The sequence below is a fragment of the Coregonus lavaretus genome (genome assembly GCF_964263955.1).
Source record: "Coregonus lavaretus genome assembly, contig: HAP1_SCAFFOLD_396, whole genome shotgun sequence".
Taxonomy (NCBI): domain Eukaryota; kingdom Metazoa; phylum Chordata; class Actinopteri; order Salmoniformes; family Salmonidae; genus Coregonus; species Coregonus lavaretus.
The window spans coordinates 261630-279151 of record NW_028157602.1 but is presented as its reverse complement, the minus strand read 5'-3'; the positions used below and the strand labels follow the sequence as shown (position 1 = coordinate 279151).

The 17522-nt window shown below is 40.4% G+C and overlaps 2 protein-coding genes across 3 annotated transcripts in view; one reads left to right on the top strand and one right to left on the bottom strand.

The window, feature by feature from the left end:
* LOC311125181 (translation machinery-associated protein 7-like) overlaps positions 1-15203 on the bottom strand; it is a 28565-nt gene extending 13362 nt beyond the window's left edge. Inside the window, exons 1-4 of one of the 2 annotated variants that reach the window (XM_084199235.1) lie at positions 15041-15151; positions 14520-14575; positions 14279-14366; positions 13799-13837 (exon numbers count right to left, since the gene is read on the bottom strand). In XM_084199235.1, the coding sequence (XP_084055361.1) occupies positions 13803-13837; positions 14279-14366; positions 14520-14575; positions 15041-15056 (195 nt within the window). In that variant the 5' untranslated portion in view covers positions 15057-15151 and the 3' untranslated portion in view covers positions 13799-13802. Of the gene's footprint in view, positions 1-12980; positions 13838-14278; positions 14367-14519; positions 14576-15040 lie in introns of those variants that run through there. The other variant, XM_084199234.1, reaches the window with a different exon arrangement.
* On the top strand, positions 6470-13008 carry LOC311125183 (deoxyribonuclease gamma-like; the record flags this gene model as incomplete). The annotated part of the gene is made up of 8 exons (XM_084199236.1): positions 6470-6550; positions 8530-8618; positions 8937-9023; positions 9162-9274; positions 11977-12089; positions 12307-12464; positions 12636-12732; positions 12913-13008. The coding sequence occupies 8 exons, from the start codon at positions 6470-6472 to the stop codon at positions 13006-13008; spliced, it is 834 nt and encodes a 277-aa protein (XP_084055362.1).
* Positions 15204-17522: the final 2319 nt, after the last annotated feature.

Genomic DNA, 17522 nt, shown 5'->3' with positions numbered 1-17522 from the left:
TTTCTACTCCCTGTATTTAACCATGTTATTTTCTACTTCCTGTATATAGCTATGTTATTTTCTACTTCCTGTATATAGCCATGTTATTTTCTACTTCCTGTATATAGCCATGTTATTTTCTACTCCCTGTATTTAACCATGTTATTTTCTACTTCCTGTATATAACCATGTTATTTTCTACTCCCTGTATATAGCCATGTTATTTTCTACTCCCTGTATATAACCATGTTATTTTCTACTCCCTGTATATAGCCATGTTATTTTCTACTAACTGTATATAGCCATGTTATTTTCTACTCCCTGTATATAGCCATGTTATTTTCTACTCCCTGTATATAGCCATGTTATTTTCTACTCCCTGTATATAACCATGTTATTTTCTACTCCCTGTATATAGCCATGTTATTTTCTACTAACTGTATATATCCATGTTATTTTCTACTCCCTGTATATAGCCATGTTATTTTCTACTCCCTGTATATAGCCATGTTATTTTCTACTTCCTGTATATAGCCATGCTATTTTCTACTTCCTGTATATAGCCATGTTATTTTCTACTAACTGTATATAGCCATGTTATTTTCTACTTCCTGTATATAGCTATGTTATTTTCTACTTCCTGTATACAGCCATGTTATTTTCTACTAACTGTATATATCCATGTTATTTTCTACTCCCTGTATATAGCCATGTTATTTTCTACTCCCTATATATAGCCATGTTATTTTCTACTTCCTGTATATAGCCATGTTATTTTCTACTTCCTGTATATAACCATGTTATTTTCTACTTCCTGTATATAACCATGTTATTTTCTACTAACTGTATATAGCCATGCTATTTTCTACTTCCTGTATATAGCCATGTTATTTTCTACTCCCTGTATATAGCCATGTTATTTTCTACTTCCTGTATATAGCTATGTTATTTTCTACTTCCTGTATATAGCCATGTTATTTTCTACTAACTGTATATATCCATGTTATTTTCTACTCCCTGTATATAGCCATGTTATTTTCTACTCCCTATATATAGCCATGTTATTTTCTACTCCCTGTATATAGCCATGTTATTTTCTACTCCATTTACATTTACATTTTAGTCATTTAGCAGACGCTCTTATCCAGAGCGACTTACAGGAGCAATTAGGGTTAAGTGCCTTGCTCAAGGGCACATTTACGTCATTTAGCAGACGCTCTTAAACAGAGCGACTCACAAATTGGTGCATTCAAATGGGTACTCCCTGTATATAGCCATGTTATTTTCTACTCCCTTTATTTAACCATGTTATTTTCTACTCCCTGTATATAGCCATGTTATTTTCTACTAACTGTATATATCCATGTTATTTTCTACTAACTGTATATATCCATGTTATTTTCTACTCCCTGTATATAGCCATGTTATTTTCTACTCCCTGTATATAGCCATGTTATTTTCTACTCCCTGTATATAGCCATGTTATTTTCTACTAACTGTATATAACCATGTTATTTTCTACTTCCTGTATATAACCATGTTATTTTCTACTCCCTTTATATATCCATGTTATTTTCTACTCCCTTTATATATCCATGTTATTTTCTACTTCCTGTATATAACCATGTTATTTTCTACTTCCTGTATATAGCCATGTTATTTTCTACTAACTGTATATAACCATGTTATTTTCTACTCCCTGTATATAGCCATGTTATTTTCTACTCCCTGTATATAGCCATGTTATTTTCTACTCCCTGTATATAGCTATGTTATTTTCTACTTCCTGTATACAGCCATGTTATTTTCTACTAACTGTATATATCCATGTTATTTTCTACTCCCTGTATATAGCCATGTTATTTTCTACTCCCTATATATAGCCATGTTATTTTCTACTTCCTGTATATAGCCATGTTATTTTCTACTTCCTGTATATAACCATGTTATTTTCTACTTCCTGTATATAACCATGTTATTTTCTACTAACTGTATATAGCCATGCTATTTTCTACTTCCTGTATATAGCCATGTTATTTTCTACTCCCTGTATATAGCCATGTTATTTTCTACTTCCTGTATATAGCTATGTTATTTTCTACTTCCTGTATATAGCCATGTTATTTTCTACTAACTGTATATATCCATGTTATTTTCTACTCCCTGTATATAGCCATGTTATTTTCTACTCCCTATATATAGCCATGTTATTTTCTACTCCCTGTATATAGCCATGTTATTTTCTACTCCATTTACATTTACATTTTAGTCATTTAGCAGACGCTCTTATCCAGAGCGACTTACAGGAGCAATTAGGGTTAAGTGCCTTGCTCAAGGGCACATTTACGTCATTTAGCAGACGCTCTTAAACAGAGCGACTCACAAATTGGTGCATTCAAATGGGTACTCCCTGTATATAGCCATGTTATTTTCTACTCCCTTTATTTAACCATGTTATTTTCTACTCCCTGTATATAGCCATGTTATTTTCTACTAACTGTATATATCCATGTTATTTTCTACTAACTGTATATATCCATGTTATTTTCTACTCCCTGTATATAGCCATGTTATTTTCTACTCCCTGTATATAGCCATGTTATTTTCTACTCCCTGTATATAGCCATGTTATTTTCTACTAACTGTATATAACCATGTTATTTTCTACTTCCTGTATATAACCATGTTATTTTCTACTCCCTTTATATATCCATGTTATTTTCTACTCCCTTTATATATCCATGTTATTTTCTACTTCCTGTATATAACCATGTTATTTTCTACTTCCTGTATATAGCCATGTTATTTTCTACTAACTGTATATAACCATGTTATTTTCTACTCCCTGTATATAGCCATGTTATTTTCTACTCCCTGTATATAGCCATGTTATTTTCTACTCCCTGTATATAACCATGTTATTTTCTACTCCCTATATATAGCCATGTTATTTTTAATTGTTATTTTTATTCCTTATTCACTGTGTCACTATTTCTATTTTTTATTTATTTTGTATCTTATCTTTAACTCTGCATTGTTGGAAATGGACCCCTAAGTAAACATTTCACTGTTATTCTACACCTGTTGTCTACTAAGCATGTGACAAATAAAATTAGATTTGAATTTGATACGATATACCACAAACCCCCGAGGTGCCTTATTGCTATTATAAACAGGTGACTATCGTAAATAGAACAGTAAACAAGTTTTTTTTGCATAATACCTGTGGTATATTGTCTCAGCCAATCAGCATCCAGGGCTCGAACTAACAGGTTTATAATACTTCTATATCCTCCAAGAGAAAGCTAAGCCACTTCCAGATGTCGTTGTGGGGGATCTCGGAGATAAGTGTGCGGGCAGGAATGTTGTGGTGTGCAGTGAAGACTGGTGTGTTGATGTTATGGTTATCCTGTACTGGCTGGTTTAGCTGGGGCCTGACTATAGGGCCTCCCAACCAACCAGGGGCTTGGCACACAAGTTTCATCCAATCAGGTGATCGCTACAAGAAGGCCAAGCCCGAGAAAGTTACAGTTGTTCATTGATGAACTAGATACTGCATTTTGTACTGCACCACAACATCGTAGAGCCTATCCTCCCTTCAGGTAAGTGAAGTCGAACTGGAATTTACAGATATCAGGTATTCTTTCATTTGTATGCAGACTCCAGCACAAACTATTTGGAATACTCTCTCTGAATATTTTAGATGTTCTTCTTGATTATTGTTTTGCGTCGCAATAAAATAATAGGGAATGGTGAAATGTTGGAAATGTAGCCAACTCTACAGAGATAGTTCTCTCTAAGCAAGTGTTTCCCAACTCCAGTGATTGAGTACTCTCAACAGCACACATTTTTGTTGTAGCCCTGGAAAAACTTGATTAGTTGACAAGTTGAATCAGGTGATCTTGTCCAGGGCTACAATACAAATGCATACTGTTGGGGGTACTGGAGGACTGGAGTTGGGAAACACTGTTGGGGGTACTGGAGGACTGGAGTTGGGAAACACTGTTGGGGGTACTGGAGGACTGGAGTTGGGAACCACTGTTGGGGGTACTGGAGGACTGGAGTTGGGAAACACTGTTGGGGGTACTGGAGGACTGGAGTTGGGAAACACTGTTGGGGGTACTGGAGGACTGGAGTTGGGAAACACTGTTGGGGGTACTGGAGGACTGGAGTTGGGAACCACTGTTGGGGGTACTGGAGGACTGGAGTTGGGAAACACTGTTGGGGGTACTGGAGGACTGGAGTTGGGAAACACTGTTGGGGGTACTGGAGGACTGGAGTTGGGAACCACTGTTGGGGTACTGGAGGACTGGAGTTGGGAAACACTGTTCTAAGCCTTCTGTTATTATCGTGCTATTAGGGTTTGGAAGTATTTGAACTTATGGTAAAATATATAATTGGGTTTTGCAAGTTTGTCAGTGAAAGAAACCCGATAGAACATTCTTGTAAGCCCCTTCCCACACAATATACCACAGGCAATGTCTGAGCATGCTTGAGCTTGTCAACAGAGATCATGTTACATCCTTTTACAACTCAAGTGGTTTCATTTGCCTGAAACATGCTGGATTGTTTTTGCATGCTACCTACATGACATGGAATTCGTAATTCTGTTCCAGCAAGTCATCCAGAACTACTATTCTGTGAGAAGAAACCCTGTTCATTGCAAAACAAATAGAAGTTAGCATCAGTAACACTCAGTAACACCCATATCCAACACTCTACTCAGCAAATTGGATGTAGTCTATCACAGTGCCATCCATTTTGTCTCCAAAGCCCCATATACTACCCACCACTGTGACCTGTACGCTCTTGTTGGCTGGTCCTCACTACATATTCGTCGCCAAACCCACTGGCTCCAGGCCATCTATAAATCACTGCTAGGCAAATCCCTGCCTTATCTTAGCTCATTGGTCACCATAGCAACACCCACCCGTAGTCTGCGCTCCAGCAGGTATATCTCACTGGTCATCCCCAAAGCCAACACCTCCTTTGGCCGCCATTCCTTCCAGTTCTCTGCTGCCAATGACTGGAACAAATTGCAAAAATCTCTGAAGCTGGAGACACTTATCTCCCTCACTAACTTTAAGCATCAGTTGTCAGAACACCTTACCGATCACTGCACCTGTACACAGCCCATCTGAAATTAGCCCGCCCAACTACCTCATCCCTATATTGTTATTTATTTTGCTCATTTGTACCCCAGTATCTCTATTTGCACATCATCTCTTGCACATCTATCATTCCAGTGTTAATACTAATTGTAATTATTTTGCACTATAGCCTATTTATTGCCTTACCTCCATAACTTGCTACATTTGCACACACTGTATATATATTTATTTCTGTTGTATTTTTGACTTTGTTTTGTTTTACCCCATATGTAACTCTGGGTTGTTGTTTTTATCGCACTGCTTTGCTTTATCTTGGCCAGGTCGCAGTTGTAAATGAGAACTTGTTCTCAACTGGTTTACCTGGTTAAATAAAGATGAAAAAAAAAAAAAAAAAAAAAAAAAAGTAACAGACTGTTACTACAGTAACCTACTCCCAGTCCATAGGCTGAGTCACTGTAGGACTAAAGTGATGTCATGTGTTTTCTTATCTGTCCTGCTTGGTGGAATTCCTCACAACCAGGAATTTCACGTCTGGTGAGGAATTACACATCTGGAGTGACAAAGCCTACACCTCTGACGACTTTGTTGAAAGGACTGTTCGGAAATATTAACTTTTTTTGCACTTGATTGAACGCCGCTTTGGCCAGGTCTCCCTCAAAAATACATTCTCATCTAACAGCACTTCCTGGTTAAATAAAGGATCAATTAAAATAATGGTACAACTGCTGGCTCACAGCTGTATTACTGTATTAGAGTTGCAACCACAGACTGTGGAGCTGTGATGTTGCAACATGTTTCATAGGGAAATAACCCTCCATTCTGTTGTCAACTGATCCACTCATCTTGAAGCATTTGAAAGCCTCAGCTCGAGTTTATCTAGCTCCATCCTACCTTGATCAACTAGTTTCACCTCCACCCAACCGTGAGTGACCGTTGATATGACAAGTACTCTGGATACCAAATAGTGGAACCATAAAGGGTTCTACAGGGTCAAGCCGAAGAACCCTTTCTTAAAGGTTTTAAATAGGTGTCCACAGAGACATGCTTTCCAACACTTTCACTAAAATAGTTTCAGCATGTGGCAATAGAAACCCTACCTTTGCATCAGGGATTTTATAACAAGAATCTAGCCAGATGGACAGAGTATATCCCTGATGTATGTCCTGAAGCATGTTTCCTTGTGTTGAGCCATTTATGAGACACTGCTGTTGTGCATTAAGGGCAGTAAACACAAGTAGGCTATTAAACTTTTATTGGTTTAGGTAATGACTTCCTTTCTCTGGAATCTTTGCTTGTTTGATCAACTAGTAGTTAATGAGTTTGACATGGATGTGAAAACATGAATGTGATTTTATTTTTCTATTTTTCCAGCAGCAGTCATGAAGATTGCATCTTTCAACATCCAGAAATTTGGGAAGCGTAAGCTATCAGACCCACAGACCTTTGCTATCCTTGTGAAGGTACAGTTATATGATTGTATGTATTCCTGATATTATACACTGAACAAAAATATAAACGCAACATGCAACAATTTCAAAGATTTTACTGAGTTACAGTTCATATAAGGAAATCAGTCAATTGAAATAAATGCATTAGGCCATAATCTATGGATTTTACATTACTGGGGATACAGATATCCATCTGTTGGTCACAGATACCTTTAAAACAAAGTTAGGGGCGTGGATCAGAAAACCAGTCAGTATCTGTTGTGACCACCATTTGCCTCATGCATCACGACACATCTCCTTTGTATAGAGTTGATCAGGCTGTTGATTGTGGCCTCTGGAATGTTGTCCCACTCCTCTTCAATGGCTGTATGAAGTTGCTGGATATTGGCGGGAACTGGGACACACTGTTGTACACATTGATACAGAGCATCCCAAACATGCTCAATGGCTGACATGTCAGGTTTGTATGCAGGCCATGGAAGAACTGGGACATTTTCAGCTTCCAGGAATTGTGTACAGATCCTTGCGACATGGGGCTGTGCATTATCATGCTGAAACATGCGGTGATGGCGGCGGATGAATGGCACGACAATGGGCCTCAGGATCTCGTCACCGTATCTCTGTGAATTCAAATTGACATTGATAAAATGCAATTGTGTTCATTGTCCATAGCTTATGCCTGCCCATACCATAACCCCACCACCACCATGGGGCACTCTGTTCACAATGTTGACATCAGCAAACCACTCGCCCACACGATGCCATCTGCCCGGTACAGTTGAAACCGGGATTCGTCTGTGAAGAGCACACTTCTCCAGCGTGCCAGTGGCAATCAAAGGTGAGCAGTTGCTGTCTGGGTGACTGGTCTCAGACGATCCCGCAGGTTAAGAAGCCGGATGTGGGGCCTCCCAAGTGGCGCAGTGGTCTAAGGCACTGCATCGCAGTGCTAGCTGTGCCACTAGAGATCCTGGTTTGAGTCCAGGCTCTGTCGCAGCCGGCCGCGACCGGGAGACCCATGAGGCAGCGCACAATTGGCCCAGCGTCGTCCAGGGTAGGGGAGGGTTTGGCCGGCAGGGATGTTCTTGTCCCATCGCGCACTAGCGACTCCTGTGGCGGGCCGGGCGCAGTGCACGCTGACTCGGTCGCCAGGTGTACGGTGTTTCCTCCGACACATTGGTGCGGCTGGCTTCCGGGTTAAGCGGGCACTGTGTCAAGAAGCAGTGCGGCTCGGTTGGATTGTGTTTCGGAGGACGCACGACTCTCGACCTTCACCTCTCCCGTGTCCATACGGGAGTTGCAGCGATGGGACAAGACTGTAACTACCAATTGGATACCATGAAATTGAGGAGAAAAAGGGGGTAAAATACCAACAAAATATATATATATATATAAGAAGCCAGATGTGGAGGTCCTGGGCTGGCGTTACACGTGGTTGGCGGTTGTGAAGCTGGTTGGACGTACTGCCAAGTTCTCTAAAATGACGTTGGAGGAGGCTTATCGTAGAAAAATTAACATGCAATTCTCTGGCAACAGCTCTGGTGGACATTCCTACAGCCAGCATGTCAATTGCATGCTCCCTCAAAACTTGAGACATCTGTGGCATTGTGTTGTGTGACAAAACTGCACATTTTAGAGTGGCATTTTTTTGTCCCCAGCACAAGATGCACCTGTGTAATGATCATGCTGTTTAATCAGCTTCTTGATATGCCACACCTGTCAGGTGGATGGATTATCTTGGCAAAGGAGAAATGCTCACTAACAGGGATGTAAACAAATTTGTGCACAACATTTGAGAGAAATAAGCTTTTTGTGCATATGGAAAATGTCTGGTATCTTTTATTTCACTTTACATGTTGCATTTATATTTTTGTTCAGTGTAATTCCCTCACAGAAACATTTGGCAAACTATCCTCAAAACAAGGATGTTGTCCTATACATAAACAGATAAACTAATGAACTTTTTCTCATTTTCCTTCCTTTCGTCCTATCAGATTGTGTCTCGCTATGACATCATAGTGATTCTGGAGGTGGTGGATGTGAGCGGTACTTCAGTGAACAAGTTCCTGGAGGAATTAAATAAGTAAGTCTCAAGGCTGTGTAATTTCATAACAGTGATTTGAATGGTCATATCAGGGTGCTGTAGGCGGATGGTTTTCCGGACCATGAGACACTATAACTATATATCTGGAAACACTCCTGGCCCTACACCACAGGTGTCAAACTCGTTCCACGACGGGCTGAGTGGCTGTGGATTTTTGCTCCTCCCTTGTACTTGAGTGATGAATTAAGGTCGCTAATTAGGAACTCCCCACACTAGGCCCTAGGCCCTCCATGGAATGAGTTTGTCACCCCTGGAATACACGTATCACTCATTGATCTTGTGTTCTTGTCCAAACAGGGCCAATAAGAAACATCACTACACTCTGAAAATCAGCACTCGTCTGGGAAGAAACAGATACAAGGAGCAGTTTATGTTTCTGTACAGGTACAATTCAAACCCATGGTCAACTTTACCTTCATAAAACTTTATCTGATGCCATTCATTTTTTACATGGTGATCTGATTATTTATTTTTTATGCAGGACTAATGCTATTAAATGTGTTGCATTGTTTGTTCTGAAAGGGATGATTTGGTGGACTTGGTCGGCTCCTGGCAATATGAGGACAACCAGGCAGGAGATGTGGATGCCTTCGCCAGGGAGCCGTACATTCTCCGCTTCAAATGTCTCAACACTGGTAAGGGGCACAGGAGCACTAGAATTAAGAGTGATCCATCCAAATGCAATTTGATTTAGCAAATAACAGAGATGTGTGACTCAAGTCACATTACTTGGACTGGAGTACTACTAATTGTTCTACTTGAGACTTGACTTGGCAAAAAGAAAAAAACACTTGCCACTCGACTTCGACTTGAGCTTCTATGACTCGTGACTCAACTTGGACTTGAGCTGTATGACTCGAGAGACTCGATTTGTCATCTCACGCACAATGTAGACCTATCTGTCTTTCATTTAGATGATTTTTCAGTCTCATCAACTAGGCTACTGATAACAACCACAGCCTGCAGCTGCATAGGCTACAGCCAATGCGCCCTGTCCCCTCTGGCCCTCTGGCCCTCTGGGTAAACGTGGTAATTTTATGTAGCCTATTTATAGCCCATTTATTTGTGTTAGGAGAACATGTGAATGTGATTTTACATTGACATTTTAGTCAGTAAGCAGACGCTCTCATCCAGAGCGACTTACACCCGCGGGAAGTTGGGATGCTGAGCGTGCTGCAGCACCCCCTGAAAAATCTGAATGAAAAACAAATGTTAATAAGAAAAATATATATATATATTTTTTTTCTCACTAAAGTAGTGCACTCGGCCTTTACTAGTATTAGCGGACCGATATAGACGTCTGTAGCGCAGGCAAAAATTATAATAATCAGCATCTCTGCTTTGGCAAAAAAAGGTAGTTGTATAATTAAGAACAGTATCTTGCACGATTTAATAGTTGGAATTGTACGAGTTGTTGCCGTGTCACTTTCTCTGCGATTCTAATGGAATCCAGAAAAGAACAAAACCCATCCTCAAACATTTACATCAAAAGTTGCAAAGTTATGGGCAAAGACACAAAACATCCACATGAAATAAAATATTTTTCTTGATCAAATAAAATGGAAAACAACGACTTTTTGTGCAGTATTCATTTACCATCATTACAAACCACTTGTAAATGTACATTAAATCAAATCAAATCAAATGTTATGTCACATGCGCCGAATACAACAGGTGTAGACCTTACAGTGAAATGCTTACTTACAAGCCCTTAACCAACAATGCAGTTTTAAGAAAGAATACCCAAAAAAATCACAAAAATTACAATATAGAATAATACGAAATAAAAGTAACAAATAATTAAAGAGCAGCAGTAAAAATAACAATAGCGAGGCTATATACAGGGGGTCCCTGTACCGAGTCAATGTGTGGGGGCACCGGTTAGTTGAGGTAATTGGGGTAATATGTACATGTAGGTAGAGTTATTAAAGTGACTATGCATAGATAATAAATAGAGAGTAGCAGCAGCATAAAAGAGGGGTGGGGGGGCAATGCAAATAGTCTAGGTAGCCATTTGATTAGATGTTCAGGAGTCTTATGGCTTGGGGGTAGAAGCTGTTAAGAAACCTCTTGGACCTAGACTTGGCGCTCCGGTACCGCTTGCCGTGCGGAAGCACAGAGAACAGTCTATGACTAGGGTGGCTGGAGTCGTTGACAATTTTTAGGGCCTTCCTCTGACACCGCCTGGTATAGAGGTCCTGGATGGCAGGAAGCTTGGCCCCAGTGATGTACTGGGCCGTACGCACTACCCTCTGTAGTGCCTTGCGGTTGGAGGCTGAGCAGTTGCCATACCAGGCAGTGATGCAACCAGTCAGGATGCTCTCGATGGTGCAGCTGTAGAACCTTTTGAGGATCTGAGGACCCATGCCAAATTACTGTATTGTACATAGGCTGGTCATCTAGGTTTGTACCTGTAGACTTTCCATCACCATGAAGAAAAACAATGCACAATACAGTAATTGGTTTGTGATGCTAGGGTTGTAGGTTCGATTCCCACGGTGGACCAGTACAACAAAGTATGAAAATGTATGCACTCACTACCGTAAGTGGCTCTGGATACTAAAATGGAAAAGGAATGAATAGACCATTTCAGTTTACACATAGAAATAAGTTGCATTTACAAAGTATTTCAAAAAACTGGAAAACATATCAAGCAAGTCTTTTTATATTCCACAATATATTATCAGATTAACTGTTTTGTGCAGATAATTATCAGACTCAAGTTACAAATGCTGGTAAACACTCAAATACATTTAGTTTAAATGTTTTCACTAAAGTAGTTCACAGGGCCTTCCGATATAGACATCTTCTGCGCAGGCATCTTTTTTCTGCATCCCCCCTCCTGATTTATACCTGCTTAGGTTCCCAGATGAGGAAAAGCTCCGGGCCCCAGGGAAAACAATTTGCCCCACCACTTTGGGACCTGTGGTGCCACCTCTGCATCAGGGCAAAGACTAGGTGGTAATGGGGGGAAAAGGGATGCAGTTAGTAAAACATGTGGATCCAAAATCAATGATGCATTGCAATTGCAATTACATTTGCATAAAACACTTAACCATTGACTTGAGGTACTCAAAACCCAAAATTAGGGACTTGTGACTTGACTTGTGACCTGAGCTGAGGAACATTGGACTATACTTGAGACTTGCCTCGAGACTCTAAGGTTAAGACTTGAGACTTGCTTAGGATTTGCAAAATGGTGACTTGGTCCCATCTCTGGCAAATAATATGAAAGTGAATGGCAAACAGACAGACAGCTGGAGATTGCAGCAGAGAATAAAATACCATTAATAAACAGCTGTAATATATACTTCTAATCTCTTCCTGTGTTTCTCAGTGCTGAAGGACTTGGTACTGATCCCAGTGCACACCAAGCCTGACGACTCAGAGAAGGAGCTGGATGAGCTTTATGATGTCTTCCTGGAAGTGACAAAGAAATGGAAGACTGATGTAAGTTCTGAGCTAAACCATTGACAGAGCTTAACACCACCCTTGGGTTTAGAAAGTGTACTTGACACCAAATCCTACAATATATGAGGCTTTGACAAGTAAAATACAAAACTAGCCACATGGTGATTTCAAGATGACTATATATGAGAATAACATCAATTTAACTGCTCTCAGGATCACAAGTAACTTTGTTGTGGAATGTTTCTCTCTGTCCCAGAACGTTATGATCCTAGGTGACTTCAACGCAGACGGGTCCTACCTTTCTAAAAAGGGCATGAAAGTCCTCCGTATCCGCAGTGACAAAAATTTCCACTGGCTGATTAAAGATGACGTGGATACCACAGCTAACACAGGCAACGAGAACACTTATGACAGGTTGCTCACTGTGATTTGTGCAATACATTTATGAATGCCTCATGAAACCTGAGATGTAATTTTTTTGATATTGATAAATGGTCATTAAAATGTCATAAGGTTTCATAAAAAAACTATTACTTGTGTGTAATATGGAATGACTGCTGACTTGATCTTCTGATCAACATCTAGGATTGTGATCTATGGAGATGACATGCTTGACGCCATGGTGCCAAACTCTGCCAAACCATTCAACTTCCAGATTGCATATGGTCTTTCTGAAGAAGATGTAAGTATGCACGTTACAGACGAGTTCAATCCTGGTAGATGGTTTGATTACAATATTATAACTAGATGAAATGAACATGTTAGTAGCCTACATTTTGACAACATGTCCTAGAAATACAGGACATGTAAAAGTTGAGCCTTCTGGCTTATGTCTCAACATGTAACTACCATGCTTTATTAGGCCCTGAAGGTGAGCGACCATTACCCTGTGGAGGTAGAGCTGAAAAGATCAACACCTACAGAACAGAGTAAGCAGCATCATTGCTCTTTATTCTGAATCTCCCAAACTTTCCTTTCAAAGAAAATCGTCAAAACGGCAACATCTTTACACATATCACTCCACACACAAATGCACATATCACTCCCAAGCACATTCAAAAAATATTGTGTAGACATCTACACAGCAAAATAATTGTAGATAAAAATAACTCCTTTTCAGGTTCGGGGACTGGGAAATAGAACCCTGTACATGGACAAGAGGGAGTGTGTGAAGAGGTGATGGAGCTGGAGAAGCCTCCACCAACAAGAGGGAGTGTGTGAAGAGGTGATGGAGCTGGAGAAGCCTCCTCCAACAAGAGGGAGTGTGTGAAGAGGTGATGGAGCTGGAGAAGCCTCCTCCAACAAGAGGGAGTGTGTGAAGAGGTGATGGAGCTGGAGAAGCCTCCTCCAACAAGAGAAGCTGAATTTGGAGATACAGGTGCTGAAGATGCAGATGGCCAAGCTTGGGAAAAGTTACATTGAACTGGGATTAAATCTTACCACAATACTAGTCATATTTGTACTGTATGTCATGTTTGTATCTCTAGTGTAGCTACTGATCTAATACTGACGTGTTTCTTGACAGAATCTCAATCTAGATTGAGTGAAAATACTGCAGTAGTTACAATACTTTCTTTCAGAACTTTCTTTACAAGAACACATCGGAAATTATTCAAAAAGGTCATTACATGTTTTTCCTCTTTCTACAATGGACCCACGTGAAAAGATAAGGGGGAGGGGTTAGCAGGGGTTGGATTTGACCATGGGCTGTGATTCAGCAACAAAATGATTCCATGATCTTCAAATGCATAATCACTTCTTTCCAGACTTCTTGATTCCTCCACCAGCTGAAAGAAAAGGAAAAATCAAGAGAATGAGAAAACCGTGCAAAATATGTTTCACTTTTTCTAGAAAACTAAAGTAGACAGAGGGACTACTAAAACAGCTGTGGCAAGCAGAGTACATTGAATGACAGGGCAAGAAAACCCAGAATGCTAACACTGCCATCTAGTGACATCAGAATCACTAGGCTTATTCTCCTCAGCTCAGCATTGACTCGCTTGCGATGCTTTTTCTTTGGGCTATTGGGCGTTATCCCCTGCAGTATAAAACAATTACAAACATTGGAAAGGGAAAATAATACTCTGTATATCTGGAGTCAGTTGGGTAGATTTGGGGGGAATTGAAAGTCCACCCTTTGATTACTTTTGGCTGTTCAGTAAATCAGAAAAACGTAGGAATCCTGATTAGATTCTGATAGTCAACAAAAACAAATAAATTATTCTTACTTAATGGTCCCTTTCCTGCTGCTTTCGTCTTCAATGCCTCCAAGGCTTTCTGGTCTTCTTTCTGCTTCAGTTTGAAAGCCATTTCATCCTGGATTTGACATTAAGCGAATGTGATCAGGATTCCAATGGAAATACAGTAGTCTATATTTTAATTCCAACATTTAGAAAAACACAGAGTGTTCCCTCATTAGAATAGTTTATATTACATATTAACATCGTGCCAACACAATTACAAACTTACATCATCCATCTCCTTGGTCGCTTTCTTGGCAGCTTTTAGGGGCTTCTTTTTACCACCTATAATACAAGAATATATCCCATTGAATTAATATGAATCAATGTATCATGAATGAAAATATGAATGAATACCGCATAAGCGCGTCACACACAGAAGCCTTCAGAAGGTAGGAAGCTAGCTAGCTAAACTGATCATGACATGCGGGCCAATTTTACACATTACACAGCTAACCATCTAGAATAACTTCGATATATCTATTAATTAGCAGCAGTTAGTAAGATGGTTTGAGCAATCAGCAATTTATGGGCATATACGGTACACACGAATGCCAATTCTGTAAATAGATTCAGCTTTCTAGCCTAAGTTAGTAGCATGGCTTGCCAGGCGCCAGGTATTCCAGCTAGCTAGATACACTGGACAGTCGTAGCTAGCCAACTTTCTATCTAGTACGTTAGAGTCAATATTAAGTTTCACCTGAAAATAAATACCGAGGTGTATGTCACATATGTAAATGTTAATCTCACCTTCTCTTCCGGACATATTTGCGAGTTTTTCAATAAAATCTAAATAAACAACCGCGCTAGCGTGTTCACAGTTGCTTTCTAACAGAGATGAAGAGGCTAAACGAGCGATTTTACTCCGCACAAAAACTGTCCACGAAAATAAGCCTTCTTCTGCTTCTTCTTCTTCTTCGGGTTTATTGGCGAACTACACGCAAAAGGAGTATTGTCCCCACCAACTGGACGGGGGTGAAAAACGTAACTAAAGAAAAGTAATTCCACTACGGGGAAAATAGAACTAACATTAATCCACACAAAATATATAAAAGTATTAATATATATATATATATATCTCTACTGAACAAAAATATAAATGCAGCCATGGGTGAGCCTTGGAGGGTATAGGCCCACCCACTGGGGGAGCCAGGCCCAGACAAAACGTCACATTTTAAAGTGGCCTTTTATTGTCCCCAGCACAAGTTGCACCTGTGTAATGAATATGCTATTTTTGTTCAGTATATATATATCTATATCAGTGGAGGCTGCTGAGGGGAGGACGGCTCATAATGATGGCTGGAACGGAGTAAATGGAATGGTGGATGTGGATGTATTTGATAGCATTCCACTAATTCTGCTCCAGACTTTATCACAACCCCGTTCTCCCCAATTAAGGTGCCACCAACCTTCTGTGAGATAGATAGATAGATAGATAGATAGATAGAGAGAGAGAGAGAGAGAGAGAGAGAGAGAGAGAGAGAGAGAGAGAGAGAGATCTATATATACAGTGCATTCGGAAAGTATTCAGACCTCTTGACTTTTTCCACATTTTGTTAGGTTAGTCTTATTCTAAAATTGATTAAATAAATACAAATCCTCATCAATCTACACACAATACCCCATAATGACAAAGCGAAAACAGGTGATACCTTATAAAAACTGAAATACCTTATTTACATACGTTTTCAGACCCTTTGCTATGAGACTCGAAATTGAGCTCAGGTGCATCCTGTTTCCATTGATCATCCTTGAGATGTTTCTACAACTTGATTGGAGTCCACCTGTGGTAAATTCAATTGATTGGACATGATTTGGAAAGGCACAAACCTGTCTATGTAAGGTCCCACAGTTGACAGTGCATGTCAGAGCAAAAACCAAGGTCGAAGGAATTGTCCGTAGAGCTCCGAAACACAATTGTGTCGAGGCACAGATCTGTGGAAGGGTATCAAAAAATGTCTGCAGCAGCATTGAAGGTCCCCATGAACACAGTGGCCTCCATCATACTTAAATGGAAGAAGTTTGGAACCACCAAGACTCTTCCTAGAGCTGACCACCCGGCCAAATTGAGCAATCGGGGGAGAAGGGCCTTGGTCAGGGAGGTGACCAAGAACCCGATGGTCACTCTGACAGAGCTCCAGAGTTCTTCTGTGGAGATGGGAGAACCTTCCAGAAGGACAACCATCTCTGCAGCACTCCACCAATCAGGCCTTTATGGTAGAGTGGCCAGACGGAAGCCACTCCTCATTAAAAGGCACATGACAGCCCGCTTGGAGTTTGCCAAAAGCCACCTAAAGGACTCTCAAACCATGAGAAACAAGATTCCCTGGTCTGATGAATCCAAGATGGAACTCTTTGGCCTGAATGCCAATCGTCATGTCTGGAGGAAACCTGGCACCATCCCTACGGTGAAGCATGGTGGTGGCAGAATCATGCTGTGTGGATGTTTTTCACCGGCAGGGACTGGGAGACTAGTCAGGAACGAGGGAAAGATGAACGGAGAAAAGTACAGAGATCCTTGATGAAAACCTGCTCCAGAGCGACCCTAAGCACACAGCCAAGACAATGCAGGAGTGGCTTAGGGACACGTTTCTGAATGTCCTTGAGTGGGGGGGGGGGGGGGACGACAATTTAATCAATTTTAGAATAAGGCTGTAACGTAACAAAGTGGAAAAAGTCAAGGGGTCTGAATACTTTCCGAATGCACTATATGTGTGTGTATGTATATATATATGGAATCATGTAGTAACCAAAAAAGTATTAAACAAATCAAAATATATTTTATATTTGAGATTCTTCAAAGTAGCCACCCTTTGCCTTGATGACAGCTTTGCACACTCTTGGCATTCTTTCAACCTTTTTCTGGTCAGCAGAAACGCACAAAATCAATACAAGCTCACTCCTCGTGATGTTCACCGACTGTACTTTCCCAAGGCTTTCTTCATCTTTCGGATACTGTCCACGGATCAGGCCCCAGTCCTCCCATAAAACGAGCTCCCACAAACACTAGATGTTTCCTTTCCCACATCAGATTCAAGCTCCAGCTCCGCTTCTCCCATTGTCCGGCGATCGTCACCCACTTCTCAGGTCACGTAAATAAACCCACGAAGTGAGCAATGTTTGTATGGAGGTCATTGTGTCAAATGTGGTGAACAAGAAATGTAATTGCTAATTTGCCACGTTAGGCTTATTTGACCGAATATACGTTTCTTAATAGCTAGCTAGGTTATTA